The sequence below is a fragment of the Aedes aegypti genome, chromosome 3 (assembly GCF_002204515.2).
Source record: "Aedes aegypti strain LVP_AGWG chromosome 3, AaegL5.0 Primary Assembly, whole genome shotgun sequence".
NCBI lineage: Eukaryota > Metazoa > Arthropoda > Insecta > Diptera > Culicidae > Aedes > Aedes aegypti.
In genome coordinates this window covers 274600926-274616063 of record NC_035109.1, presented here as the reverse complement: position 1 = coordinate 274616063, position 15138 = coordinate 274600926, and the positions used below count along the sequence as shown (strand labels likewise).

At 38.5% G+C, this 15138-nt stretch overlaps 1 protein-coding gene across 1 annotated transcript; it reads right to left on the bottom strand.

Moving 5' to 3' along the window:
• Positions 1-922: 922 nt before the first annotated feature.
• On the bottom strand, positions 923-14149 carry LOC5565499 (sodium/potassium/calcium exchanger 4). The gene is made up of 7 exons (XM_001649805.2): positions 13662-14149; positions 13404-13591; positions 8690-8837; positions 1922-2125; positions 1661-1858; positions 1362-1585; positions 923-1298 (listed from the first exon to the last, which is right to left on the bottom strand). The coding sequence occupies exons 1-7, from the start codon at positions 14113-14115 to the stop codon at positions 1086-1088; spliced, it is 1629 nt and encodes a 542-aa protein (XP_001649855.2). The 5' UTR covers positions 14116-14149; the 3' UTR covers positions 923-1085.
• Positions 14150-15138: the final 989 nt, after the last annotated feature.

Below are 15138 nucleotides of genomic sequence, written 5' to 3'. Positions count from 1 at the left end.
CCCAGGTTTCAACATACAAGTTCGTTGATAAACAAGAACTACCACATAATTCTAAAAATGTAAATTTTGATTAATGATGTGTAATATGTTCCCTGGCATATCCATTATTAATTTTAGTAATATTAGTGTTATTGGCTGGAATATTTCATAAATCATATTCCTTCGTTTTGACCCAACCCAATTAAAACTGTATTCCCTTCCGGGAACATCTCCAATCTCTTACGACAGTTACGGTCAGAATTTTGCTGATACATACTGCCAAGAACTCATTATATCAGCGATGCTCTGATCTATCCAGTCAAGGCAAATACGATCACACGGTCGAGATATTGAACTAAATCAACAAAAGGCTTCAACAGGGTGCAAAGGTGAATGTTGACTAATCAACGTTGACTTCTATGATTAGACGCCAATAAAATAATTTATGCCAGACAGAGGAATTAACATCCAATCCTCAAGGCACAAGATACAAGCAACTGCTGCAAAGCCATAACGTTTACTCCGTAACCGGCGTAGACGCTATCAAATCTTATCATTATGATACCAACATAATTATCAAAGTCTTGACTGCTTCATAGATATGCTACATCCTCAATATTTGAGTTATCTGTGGATACTTCTACGTGAGCTAAGCATTCAAGAACCACATTTCTCAATCTTAATTACTTTGAAGCTGAGTTAATGTTTGAAATGGTCAATGCACAAAGAAATCTCTATGTTGATAACTGAATAAAAAGATCATTATCGCACAGTCTAGTTCATTCCAGATACTTCAGTAATCACCGTCATTCCCATGGATTGCTTCTGTCAAAGTCAATCCAAACGAATGAAATCTTATCGGGTCGTGAGCCATTGATGGATTTATGGACCACCGGTGTTGGGGAGGACGAAAGATAATGATACACCAAAATCAAACATCGTGTTTTCGATGGTTATCGGATTGTAACCGACCGATTGTTATATTTAATACAGTTCTTTGTCGTCTTATAATGTTAACGGGAAACACTCATCGCGCACAGGCATGCAGAACAGTAATATCTTGTTTGTCTATCTACAGTTTAGTACGAGTTGCTCGCAAATTCATTCTAATGAATACAGGTTGGCAGATTGACCTTGAAGAATACGTTCAGCTCAATCAGACTGGACACAGTCAGAAATGCAATGTACATCGAAGTACACGTTAAGCCGACCTTCCAGTCCAGCTTGAACTTGTTGGACCAGAATGCGATATAAAGCCCACAGAGTGTCGATAGCAGGGATATCGCCGAGTAGGTTAGGCCACTTGAGTTTAACGCAACCTGGAAATTGAAGATTTATTATAAGATTGTATATATTTCGTTAACTTTGACTATTCAACATACCCAGTTTTCGCCGGGAATGGCTGGGAAAGCTAGAGCTTTGATAAGCCATGGCAACCCAAGGCAGAGAAGAATATCGAAAGTGTTCGACCCAATGGAGTTACTAATACCCATTTCACCATGACCCTGGTTGGTAACGATAATACTAGAAACCGCTTCCGGAACACTCGTACCGGCAGCCAGGAAGGTTAGACCCATTACAGAATCTGGAATATCCATGGTGTCACCTAAAACAATTGGGAAGCATGATTATCCATATTGGTCGGTCGCATTTAGTACGCAGAGAAACTTCAATCCTTTACCTACAACGGTGATTAAGAACGCTACAAAGTAGGACGTAATACCGATCCAGAAGATGCAAACGAAGAAAGTTAGAATACGCAACTTAGGATACCGACGACAGTCGGGGATGGTAGCCCACAGAAGAAACGTAATCGGCCAACGGCAAATGTAGGCGAACGTGTTCTCATCCCGACGGCTCCACGGAGTTGAGGCCAGTTCTATGAGAAAATATAAGGAATGACACAATACTAACATATGAGTTTAAACAACTAAAAACTCACCGAAATCCTGGAAGCTATCTTCGCTGGCTTCACTGCCACACCCGTGTCCATTCTGTCCGTTCTGGCTTCCCTTGGAAGCTCCGTTGTTTTGCCCATTCGACAGCAATGGAGCGATCTCCGTTACTTCGGTGTACGGTCGGATGCAGGACTTTCGGCGGAACGTTCGGGACATGAAACGGTTAATACTGTCGTTGCAAATCATTGCTGTAATTAAAGGCAATTGGAGGTACAAATGAGACTATTATAGTTTCATAGGACAACAATGACTTTGTGAATATTGGATTGGCGTAATAAAAAAAACGAAATAGAACCCATTGAGTAATCTGAATCCTGTTGCCTACTCATGTAACCAAATACATAGCACTTTGATTCGCCCTGCATGCTAATATAGGGCCATCATAGAACTGACATGCTCTATGTTAGCCGTATAATGGACCTATAAGCCCAAAAAAGCGAATGAGCATGCTAGTGGTTACTCGGGTAGTTACTTATATTCTGTAAACCAATTCCTATGGAATTTTGACGGATTTATAACATCTGCAAAGACAAAATGTGGAGTTGTCGAACCTCCGCCGACTTACTAAACGTAGTGGTGTACAGAAAATACAGACAATACCCATGGTCTCACACCATTTTTGCCCCAGATCTCTATTATAGTACTAGGGTAAGTGTTCCCTTAGTTGTGGGTGTTCCTATAGTTGCGGTAATGCCGTTTTCACTGATTTCATTATATTAATCACAGAACCGACACTGTCAATCGACGTGTTGAATTGTTGATACACGGAATAGTTAAAAAGAGCGTTCAAATTGCTTTAAAACTGATGAAATATCATTAAAATTGCTAAAACTTTGCTTACTTGTACCAATAGTTGCGGTAAAGTGTTCCTATAGTGGAGCATCCCATAAGAAAACCACGGATACCGCAACTATAGGAACACAAATTAAAGATATACCGCAACTAAAGGAACAGTGTACCAATAGTGGAGGTATTATTTTTCACTGACATGCCGTGGATTACTGCGATGAAATCATTTTTCTCATTAAGTCAATGGTCGTTACTTCCCGTTACAACATTAACATGTACATTAATTGCGCTTCTTGAATTTAGGCGATTAAATGAAGTTCAATAGTGCTTAGTACCTCCACTATTGGTACATTTACCCTGCCTCGAAGGGCCAGTGCATATGATACTTAAACAGAAGTAACTTCGGCAAACTTCTTCTCCTAGCCAACTTTTACATTGTTACAAGGCATCAATCTCGGCTGGGCTAACTCTCTGCAGCCTTGGTTGGTCATATGCATAGCCATTGACGTAGCTAGGATTTTTTTCTGGAGGGGGCAGCAAATACTTATTTGACAGAAGTAATGTCGGTCACAATAATCATGATTTTCACAAATTCCATAGTTTTAACAGATTTGTATAGAATATATTTAGTTGTTATTTCGTCTCATTTCGCGGCACATCAGTGATATTTATAAATAACAATTTTCGCTACAAATATATTATAGTTTCACCGATCGAGCTGAAATTTTGCACAGTTGTTATGGGACCTAAATGCAAACTAAAAAGTGGACTGGAGCGAGAATCCAAATTTTTCATATAACCATGTCCCAGGCTAATGTCCACTTCTGCCGTGCACTCTTTCTTGTGCCTACAAATAAAATCCATTCTTTTTGTAATCCAGTACAAATCCTTTAAAAATTCTAGCAAAAACTCACAAGGAATGTGCTTTGTGATTCTTCTACGAACTATTTAGGTATTCAACAGGTATTCGAACGTGCTTTGAAGAGATTCGTCTGAGAATACCTTCGGGAATTTCTTCATGAATTATTTGCGTGCTTTAAGTGCTTTCTCCAAGAACTCCTTTACCAGTTTTTAATGAGTTCGAACTAGGATTCCCACGGAATATCATTCCTAGACTTTCTTATCTCACCAAAAAATGTCTCTAATTACATTCTTATTACATATAAATTCCAGGTTTTTCATAAACTACTGAGGATTTCTCCAAAAGTACAAAAAAATGTAGGAGTCTAAAGCAAGGATTCGAATTTGTCAGAAAGTTTTCTAACAGTTTTTTCCATCTTTGCTCCTAAGGTTTCTCTACACGATTTCTGCGAAAATTATCCAGACTTCCTGCAAAAAAATAAATGATTCTTCCAGGTCCAGGAGCAACATCCCGCATTCCATCTAAACTGCTCCGAAAATATTTCTTTTTATTTTTGTTTTCTTTTTCAAAAATGCCTAAAAAAGAAATCTTTAAAGATTTTTACATTGCTTCAATATACCTAGCGAAATACGTTCAACTGTTCTTTCAAAAGCTCTTTCGCAAAAATACTCACAGATCTCGCGTGTTATTTGTCCAGGGATTTCTTAGAAAACTATATTATTGTTTTCCTAAGATTCTTCCGAAAAATTAATCAGAGTTTCATTTAAGTATTTTCCAAAGTTTTGTTTTCTTTTCGATTCTTTTGGGATTTTTTTGAAGAAATTTTTATCAGATAAATGAAGATTTACCAATTTAATCTTCAACTTCTCAAAAAAAAAAATGTTCAGCAGTTCCATTAGGTTCTATAAATATCTTCATTTTTTACAATGTCTTCAATGAATTAAATCCTCCATTTTTGGTTCAAAAAACTACTCCAAGAATACCTCAATAATTTTTAGAGATTGCTTTACAAATTTCTCTGCGAATTACACCTAATCAGATTTCTAGAAAAACACATACAGAAAAAAAGTTTTGAAAGAACTTTGTTGGTATTTTTTTTTTTTTTTGAATAATTGGAGCCTAAATACAATTCGAAAAAATCTATTAAATTTCTGTCATAAAATTCAAGAATATAATCGCGTTTCTGAAACTTTTCCACAATGTACCTCATAGAAAAGCTTAAGTAACCGTTGTAGGATTAACTACACAAATTCTTATTCTTTTTTATTATACAGTGATACCTCCATGAGTCGATGTTCCATGACTCGATATCGACTCATGGAACCATACTAAAAACATAATTTTATGGTTACTATGATGGTCCCTAGAACCAGCTTTCCAAAGAATTTCTGTTCCATGACTCGATATTTCCATGAGTCGATGGTCCCTTCAATATCGACTCATGGAGGTTTCACTGTATTTTATAATAATAAATGAATAATGTTAAAAACGAATTTAATTTTTACTGCAACTATATTTCAATCCTAGATAATATTTTGACTTCTTTTAGAAATTCTAAACTAACTTTTTTGATTATTTTGTAGTACTGTACTGCCGTTCTGCGCGCATATTTGTGCTGCGGTTCATAAGGTTTACATAGAACATGGGACAAGTAGGCGTGGAAGGGCAGTGCAGAAGTTTAACGTCAAAATAATGCCGGTTTTTTAAGGCGAAGTAGGCCGTCATTGAAATTTGTACGCGTTGTTGATGATTGTTGCTAATTCATCTCACGATTTCGAATCAAAGAAATTCAGTTGGTTTTGCACTGACACAGCTGAAAAAGTATCAGCATACTTTATGCATGCTAGCGCGTACTGTGATAGATTTTCAAGTCAATATAAACTATCAACACTGAGATTTATCACTTTGAAATGCAAGCTGAAAAGTCATCATTGTTGCCAAAACGAATGACAGGCTTCTTTCTTTCTTTCTGGCGTTACGTCCCCACTGGGACAGAGCCTGCTTCTCAGCTAAGTGTTCTTATGAGCACTTCCATAGTTATTCACTGAGAGCTTACTATGCCAATGACCATTTTTGCATTTGTATATCGTGTGGCAGGTACGAAGATACTCTATGCCCTGGGAAGTCGAGAAATTTTCCAACCCGAAAAGATCCTCGACCGGTGGGATTCGAACCCACGACCCTCAGCTTGGTCATGCTGAATAGCTGCGCGTTTACCGCTACGGCTATCTGGGCCCCCTATGACGGGCTACTTAGCCTTAATAACGTTACCTAAGAAGTATTGTGGTAAATTCGTAATGTAAGATCTTAATGACTTTAAATCTCAGGGGAAGCTTTTACATTACTTTGAATTTTTTTCGAAGAATTCCTGATGGACTTGCAGAAATCAGGAACGACAAGTTATAAAGCCTCTTGAAATTCCGCCCACATTTCGCACAAAAATTAAAACCAAAAATATGGATTCTGCCAATAATTGGTAAAATTGTTTCTAAAGAAGTGTTTTAAGGAAAATCAAAATAAATTTCTTTATGAATATCCTAATAATTATTTAAATCTTTCCCCCTTCCGAGTTATTTTGCTACATGTTTCTTTAGAGATTCCTTCACCGCTATGCTAATAAAGGAAGCAAAACTTTTCCTGGGGTTTTTAACCAATTTTATCTAAAGATTCGAAAGCAAGAGATATTTGAAAACAATTTTCTTTCCAATTCTTAAATTATCCAGGAATTTGAAGCAATTTTTATAGAAAAAAACAGAAAAATTTTTGACGCAATTAATTATGTATTTTGGAAATATTTCTTAAGGACTATTGATGAACTTCGCGGAAGAATTTGGCATAAAATTTTTGGGAAAACAATTTGAAGAATTTTACCGAAGAATTTCTAGTAGAACTTTCAACGAAATATTTCAGTATTATATTTGACAGAATCCATGATTTTTTGGAGGAATTGTGAAGAAAACTGAACTTTTCAAGAGATTTGCGAAAGTTCTGAAGCCACCCTTCAATATTCCTTGAGGACTTTGTTTATACTGAAATTAGAATAAGGTGAGGCAAAAGTTCGACCTTAGTGGTATAATCAAAGTTTCCAGGAAAACAATAGCAGTTAAAACAAAACAAATACCATACAGTGAACCTTCAACATATTGGCTATAATTTTGCTGAACAAACTTGTGTCCAAATATTTACCCATTTTTTGTTATAACAGTTTCAAAATTTATTGTCTTATTCGAACTTTTGCCCCACCGGTGAGACAAGAGTTCGAATCTATTGTGGGGCAAAAGTTCGCTGGCTAAAACACAAAATATCGATCTTTTTATGACAGGCATACTTTACACCAACCATAAACTTAAGTTTGCTGAAAAATACACACTAAAATTTCATCAAAAAATTGCCCAAAACCGGGTTAATTGTAATATACTCAAAAATAGCAGTTTTTCACAAAACTAAGTGGAAATGTAAATTTTGGTGACAGTTTTCACACGATCAGACAAATTCAACTAAATTTGAAGATAAAATGTGGATTTCAGGCAATTTGAAAATTTTTCCGTGATTTTATGCATGGGTCGAACTTTTGCCCCGCTGCTTCGAACTTTTGCCCCACTATGGGCCAAAAATTGTTTTCAAGCATTTATGCAAAGTCTAATACACTTCAAAGCAACCTTATGATAGGCCTAGAAACGCCCTTACATAAAATATTGAAAAAGATTTTATCTTCAATTGTTTCCATGCAACGAAGTTTTGACCAAAAATTACAGTATTCACGTCGAAAAACAACAAATAGCCATAACTTTTCCAAATCTCAATCGATTTTTATGATATTTGGATTGAAAGTCTCTTACTTAAATAGCATTCGAACCACCATGACATTTATAAGATTTGTTTTGAATTGAGCCAGAAATCTTAAAAAGAAACTCTTACCCCACTCGAGCTTTTACCCCACTTTACTCTACATTTTTCGTGAAGGGTGTCGGTTTATGGAATGCTTTGCCGAATTTCTTAAAGGAAATAAATTCAATTATAGTGTTTAAGAAGCAATGCAAAGTACACTTTAATTAGTTTTAGTATATTTTTTTCTGTAATATGTAAAAGTAAAACTGATTGTTACCATGACGCACTCCATAATAACCACGTTATTATAAGATTTATATCTTACGCTGCTTGTAAAAAATGCAATAAATAAATAAATAAATAAATAAATAAATAAATAAATAAATAAATAACCTTCGTAATTCTAAAGTGAAAAAGCCACTTTTTATTTACCATTTGAACGTAAGCATGGATGACCGCTTCGTAGTTGCACCCCGTGATTGACCAGAACAATCGAAGTTGCACAGATAATTAATGAATGGGGCTTGGGATTAGCTTACCTAAGCTGAGAAGCAAACTTTGTCCCAGTTGATATGTAACGCCAGAAATAAGAATGTGACATACATGGCAACAATCATTCCAATCGCAGTATGTATATTAAATTTTATTAAGTTCAATTCGCTATATCAGAGAATCCCAATCTCCAAAGCTCAGTGATAAAGTACTCAGTGAAAAAATAAAACCGACCAATGCAAAAAAGACAGTCGCACGCCAAGTTCATTATCACCGGGCAGTTGCCGAAACAGCTTTCAAAATGCTCCCCTGCCGACCCAAATACAATGTAAGCCAGAGCAAACGAGCCATTTTGGCCTAGCTAGACTTTATAATTCATTCAAAGTGCGAAGTACGAACTCATTCCGAAATAATAAATTAATAAACTGTCTACTGCACACGTCCTGGCCTGGGACAATATTTGCACAAAATGCATGTTTGGCTGATAACGATACCATGCACCGTGTATTTGTCTCACGACTCTGATAGAATGGCCGCCATCTGGCAATGATATCGTTACGATGCATTGTCCAGGAGAAGGAATTTCACTTGATGACTGTTGTATAAAGCTTCAGGCGTGGCATTTCTTTGTCTACAGCTGAGACATTTCTTGTAGATTGACAAATACGGGGAATAGTTTGAAACGTGACCAACCAAGCCATAACCCACCGTAAATTTTTCTCTAGACTAGACCAGATCCGGTTTAGTCATAGCCGTTAGTGCATCAGACGAGAAAACTTACCAGTAATATATAGAACGTAGGCCGATACTAGAATTGTGGCTTCGTACCACATTACTTTGCCATCGTTGAGAACGGTAATCAGCCCAATGACGGCCATGCCGTACATCATCGAGTCTCGAGTGACGGGCCACCATCGTAGTTGAACGACCTAAAAACAAAACAAAAAAATATTAAAAATAAGTTATTAAAAATCAATAAATAAGAGCACACAAAATTTCAGGCATTATTCCAAAAAATCCGATTTCTTCATAACAGATATTTTCTAATAATAACACTCCTCGAGGACTTTTGTTACTTAAGTAGTACCTGTTGTAGATACATAGAAAACAGTATATTCTGATCATGTCCCTATTACATTTTAATTTTCACATAAAAAACATACCTTTACGTTAACATTTCTTGAAATTTGATATTGACAATGCTCTAGTAGCATTAAAAAATCTATTGTTATAGCAAGGTGCATTGCAATACCAGCATGAGAAGTGGAATAAGAATCTGTAATTATTGACGACAATCTTAAAACCTTGATACGTCTCAAAAATGTAAGGAGAATACAAATTAAACATACTCGCGATCATGTAATGAAAATTATGTGGGAAAATCTGCAGAAAGAAATTAACAAAGGTTTTTCTGAATTTAAAAATTAAAATTTTGAAAATAAAATTTCTCATCTGGGTATAAGCCCTGTTGGTCATCAATTTAAATATTCAAAAAGCCGTTTGAAAGCACGCACAGTTTTGATTTAGATCCAACCCACTGCTAAGTAGCCATGTTTTTGTAGTGAGCATCAAACTCAAGAGTAATTACACACTTTGGCCAAATCGCATCAATAATAATTTTCAATTTCATCAAACTGTTTTCAAATATTTCAAGCGTTTGCAACTGTGTGTCTGTTTATAAATCATCATAAAGTAGTAATGAACACATTTTCCCCATACAATTGGTATTCCTGGGGTTCATTAATGAGGGATCAGGTGACAAAAAAAAATAGAAAAAAAAACATTTGATAGGTTTGTCTTGGGCATCATTCCATGATTAAAACTTATGTTCAAATATTCCTGGAACATCGGAGTAAGATCTTTACAGTATGAAAAACATCTCGTAATGGTTATAGATCTCTTTATATACTGTTTGAAAGGTAATTCAAAAAACTATTTTAGAAAAATAAAAGAAAATTAAAATCGTACCTTAGTGTGGGTAAATGTAAGAACTTCAACGAAAACCTTAATTTGGATTTTTAAAAGAAAATTTACACATTCAAAACCTTTTTGTTACAATTTAGCCCAGGCTAAAATTTACGGTCAAGGGTAGTTTAAACTAAAGAATCGTGTACATTTTAGACATATTTGCACTTTTCATATTTAGGGCTTATTGACTTTTTCATTATTTTTAACAATTTTCCTTTGAATAATAACAGCTAAAAGTTGTTTGAAATACTTCTTATTCTTTCCGGATGATACGGCTAAATGCTTGGTAACACTAACCGCACGGCCACGAAGTCTGAATCTTGAAGTTCGATACCCATATTGATAAGGTTCCAGACATGTTTTAAATATTTTCCGGCCATTTCGCCAAATGCCGTTCAACCGAACACCATTTGGCCGAATGTCATCTGACCGAAAGGGCCGTTTAGCCGAATTCTTTTTTCCGAAAATTCTTTTTCTTCTTGGCATTACATCCTCACTGAGACAGAGCTTGCTTCTCAGCTTAGGGTTCAATGGACACTTCCACAGTTATTCGTAGAGAGCTTTCTTTGCTAAAGTTGCCAATTTTGCATTCGTATGTCATGTGGCAAATGATGATGCTCTATGCCCAGGGAAGTCATGGAAATTTCCATTACGAAAAGTTCCTGGACTGACTGAGAATCGAACCCAAACACCTTCAGCATGGCTCTAACCACTTGGCCAAGGAAGGCCCCGAACTACGTAAGATACGGTGGGATAAGTGGATACAGAAAAATCAACTTTATCTTTATGGTCAGCTGATGTGAATAATTCTCTTATTTTTTTCTCTGGGAATAACATACTGTGGACTAATATACTAATATATCGTTATTTGTTTCGATTTGTCAGTATTGAGTATAAGGGACTTGAAAATTTGCGCTGTGGTGGCGTATGTGGATCACCAATAAAAAAAAAATCTATTCTCAAAACAAATGTGATGTAATTATGCTCAGTAAGAATTGTTATAAATGCTATGTTACATATTTTGATAATGTTGAACTACGTACGTGGACGTGATTCACGTTATGATACATGATGTAAGTGATGGAACGATACAAAAACGTGTTTTTTAATATATATTAACGAGATTTTAGGCCTTGGGCTAGTTCATCTCGGGACCAACATCTTTACTTCCCTTCCGAAGGAAGTCATCACTGTAACATTCTCGTCATAAGTCATCTCGGAGATGCGATTCGATCCCGGGTCATCGGCGTGAGAGGCGTGTGTTCTAACCACTATACCAAGTACATCCCCGTTCTTTAATCATCATAGGAGACTTAAACGCTCAAGTTGGCCAGGAGGAGGAGTTCAGACCGACGATTGGAAAGTTCAGCGCCCACCGGCTGACGAACGAGAACGGCCTACGACTGATAGATTTTGCCGCCTCCAAGAACATGGCCATTCGCAGCACCTACTTCCAGCACAACCTCCCGTATCGATACACCTGGAGATCACCACTGCCAACGGAATCACAAATCGACCATGTTTTGCTCGATGGACGGCCCTTCTCCGATATTACCGACGTCAGAATGTGGCGCTAACATTGACTCCGACCACTACCTAGTGATGGTGAAACTGCGCCAAAAACTATCCGTCATTAACAATGTACGGTATCGACGCCCGCCTCGGTATTACCTAGCGCGACTGGCCCAACCGAACGTCGCTGCCGCATACGCATAGCATCTCGAGGTAGCGTTGCCGGAAGAAGGCGAGCTTCACGAAGCCCCTTTTGAGGACTGCTGGAGCAACATAAAAGCAGCCATCAACAACGCAGCAGAGAGCATCGTCGGGTACGTGGAAAGGAGGACGATTGGTTCGACGAAGAATGCAGGCAGGTTTTGGAGGAGAAGGATGCAGCGCGGGCTGCAATGCTGCAGCAAGGAACGCGTCAAAACGTGGAGCGATATAAAAGAAATCGAAAGCAGCAAACCCGCCTATTCCGGGACAAAAAGCGCCGCCTGGAAGAAGCGGAATGTGGAGAAATGGAACAGCTGCATCGTTCACAAGAAACGCGAAAATTCTACGAGAAGCTTAAGGCTCAAGAATCCATCATTCAATCATCAGCAATCATCAAAAATTGAAAACCAGTTTTTTCGCTCAAATTCAAAGAAATCCTCATAAAAATCTATCACTGCATTACAGATAGCAAGGGCAATGCAATGATAGATTCTCTTGAACATGTCTTCACTTTTGAGCAAAAAAACTGGTTTTGAAATTTTTTAAATCGATGATGGTTATTTTCCTCCTAACGCATCCCGAAAAGGCTTCGTGCCGCGAGCCGAAATGTGTAGGGATAAGGACGGAAGCATCTTGACGGACGGACGTGATGTGATTGAAAGGTGGAAGCAGCACTACGATGACCACCTGCATGGCACGGAGAACACAGGCGCCGAGGGTCACGACAGCGAAGGAAGTGGCTACGTCAGCACGGCGGATGAAGGAAACCAACCTGCCCCCACATTGAGGGAAGTTAAGGATGCCATCAACCAGCTCAAGAATAACAAGGCCGCTGGTAAGGATGGTATTGGAGCTGAACTCATCAAAATGGGCCCGGAGAGGTTGGCAGCCTGTCTGCACCGGCTGATTGTCAGAATCTGGGAAACGGAACAGCTGCCGGAGGAGTGGAAGCAAGGGGTCATATGCCCCATCTACAAGAAGGGCGACAAACTGGAATGTGAAAACTATCGTGCGATCACTATCCTGAATGCCGCCTACAAAGTGCTATCCCAGATTATATTCCGTCGTCTATCATTAATAACAAATGAGTTTGTGGGAAGTTATCAAGCTGGTTTTATCAACGGCCGCTCGACAATGGACCAAATCTTCACTGCACGGCAAATCCTCCAGAAATGCCGTGAATACCAAGTCCCAACGCATCACTTGTTCATCGATTTCGAAGTGGCTTATGATAGCATCGACCGCGAAGAGCTATGGAAAATCATGGACGAGTACAGCTTTCCCGGGAAGCTCACAAGACTAATAAGAGCAACGATGGACGGTGTGCAGAATAGCGTGACGATTTCGGGTGAACATTCCAGTTCGTTCGAATCCCGTCGGGGAACATTGCAAAAAAATCTTTTAATGGATCACTCATTCTGCTTGTAGATCTAAAATTGCGAGTTCTAAAATATACTCGGATGGCTAAAAACACTGCTTGAATTCAACAAAGTTAAAATAAATCGGTGTCCTTAATTCACAAAATCAAGGGAAAGTTAGTTCTACTTGATTTAAACAGCAATCGAAAAATGTTGTGTCCATAATAGCTATGGTTAACAATAATTGACCAAGGGTATATATTGCATTCAACACAAATCAAACAATAACTAAATTTGCACCTAAACATTGAATGTTAGGATGTTCATTGCTGATCCACAACTTCTATTGAATGTATACATGATGTAGTAAACTTCTATGAACTATGTTGAACATGTACTGTATTTTAAGTGAATCGGCCTTGAAAGTTGTAAAAATAAACATAAACTGTCACTCACCTGTCCACCGAATAATCCACAAACTGCTGGCACAGCAAGAATGTTAAACACAGCCGATCCTACCACAGCTCCTACTCCAATGTCACCCTTCGTAATGAATGTTCCCACGCAGTTGATGAATAGTTCAGGACTTGAAGAGGCTGCTGCCATAAACGTCGCACCCGCAATATCTTCTTTCACCTGGAGCTCTGAAAGTTATCGGTGCGATATTAAAGCTGAACGGTAATGTTAGACTTCTAAATGTCTTGATAGCCATACTTTTGCACATCAATTCGATTGCCGGTACAAAATAGTCATCGCACACGATGGCCAACAACCAGAAGCAGTAGCACGCAATCAGCAGATGCACCGTAATCCATCCGTGTTTGCGCTCCTCACGGGTGAATCCATCGGACGGGAACTCAAAGATTGCTGCAGGAGTACAGTTTCTTCCGTGCAGCACACTGGTTTCCGTTGTCTCCGGCGGGAATTCAGTGTAATTTTCTGGCTCCACTACTATCGGCTCAAACACTTCCACCTGATCTTGCAAAATTTGCAGAAGATGCCGTTTTGGACGGGACTTGATTGATGCTACGCTTTCGCCATTGGATGGACCGAAAAATGCGTTGAGTATCGAAATAGAACCTAAGCTTAGCACAAACAACACTCGCACAATGAACGCAATCTTCACTCTACGACTTTTGATTCCACAAAACGTCCCAGGTTTTACCATCTCCAGGAAAATTGATTCTTCTTAGTACTCACTACTTAGACCTCACCCGAAAAAACCGTTACCCGCGCACTATACTTGGGGACACTTCACCAACCGTCAAAGATTCCAGTCTAAAAGAAAGTTGATTTTCATAGTCTTCTAGGCTTTTATAGCATCTTCCTGGTTTCTACCACCGAGAAACCATATTGATCTTGCAGAATCAATGGTGGTAGTGCGCACATACAGCAGCCAACCTGCAGATGCACTTTATCTCAGAAGAAATAAGAATCTTGTCACCCAGCTAAAAGTCGTAAATAACGATGCATGAAGAGCGCCCACACAGCACCGAATCCAGCCACGCCGGAGATAACGTTCACCAGAGGTGCACGGTACAGATCATCCACTAACAACTAGACTTACGTCGCATTTCTTGAGTCAAAATATTTACTAATCACTGTACACTCTAAGCTCACGTACATCTCATTTGACTCATCCTGATTGAATCTCTTCCTAAATCCTGCCCAACTGATGCTACAGTTCGACGAAAACAGCTCGAAAAAAATTCCATACCTACATTCTCGCAAAGACAATGAACCGAGCTATAGCTACTTGTCAACTTGGTCGCACCTTTCTTCCACTTTCGACCGAGCCGGAGCCAGGACCGTAAACAGAAGCTGATAATTCCTGTCCATCCGTTTGTTGTTTCTATTTGATGAACTTCACGTTCACGCTGGCCCCATCCATGAACCACAGATGCAAAAGAATTCCTGATTCCACACAAAACCTAGAGGCTATTGCACACCTTCGCGGATACCGTTACACCTACAATACAGCACAAAGAGTTCAAGTTCCGGGAGTGTGTTAAATCACTTAAAACGTACGAACAAACGTATTATAATCAGTACATAGTAATTTGCAGATGCTGTCACGGTGATCTGCAAACGGTCGTTGTATGATAAGCCTAACTGATGGCTACAATGTTGTTCTAGGTGTGTAATGATCGACTAGCGCGCTCACTCGAGCCTGGACTAGCGAAAGAGATGG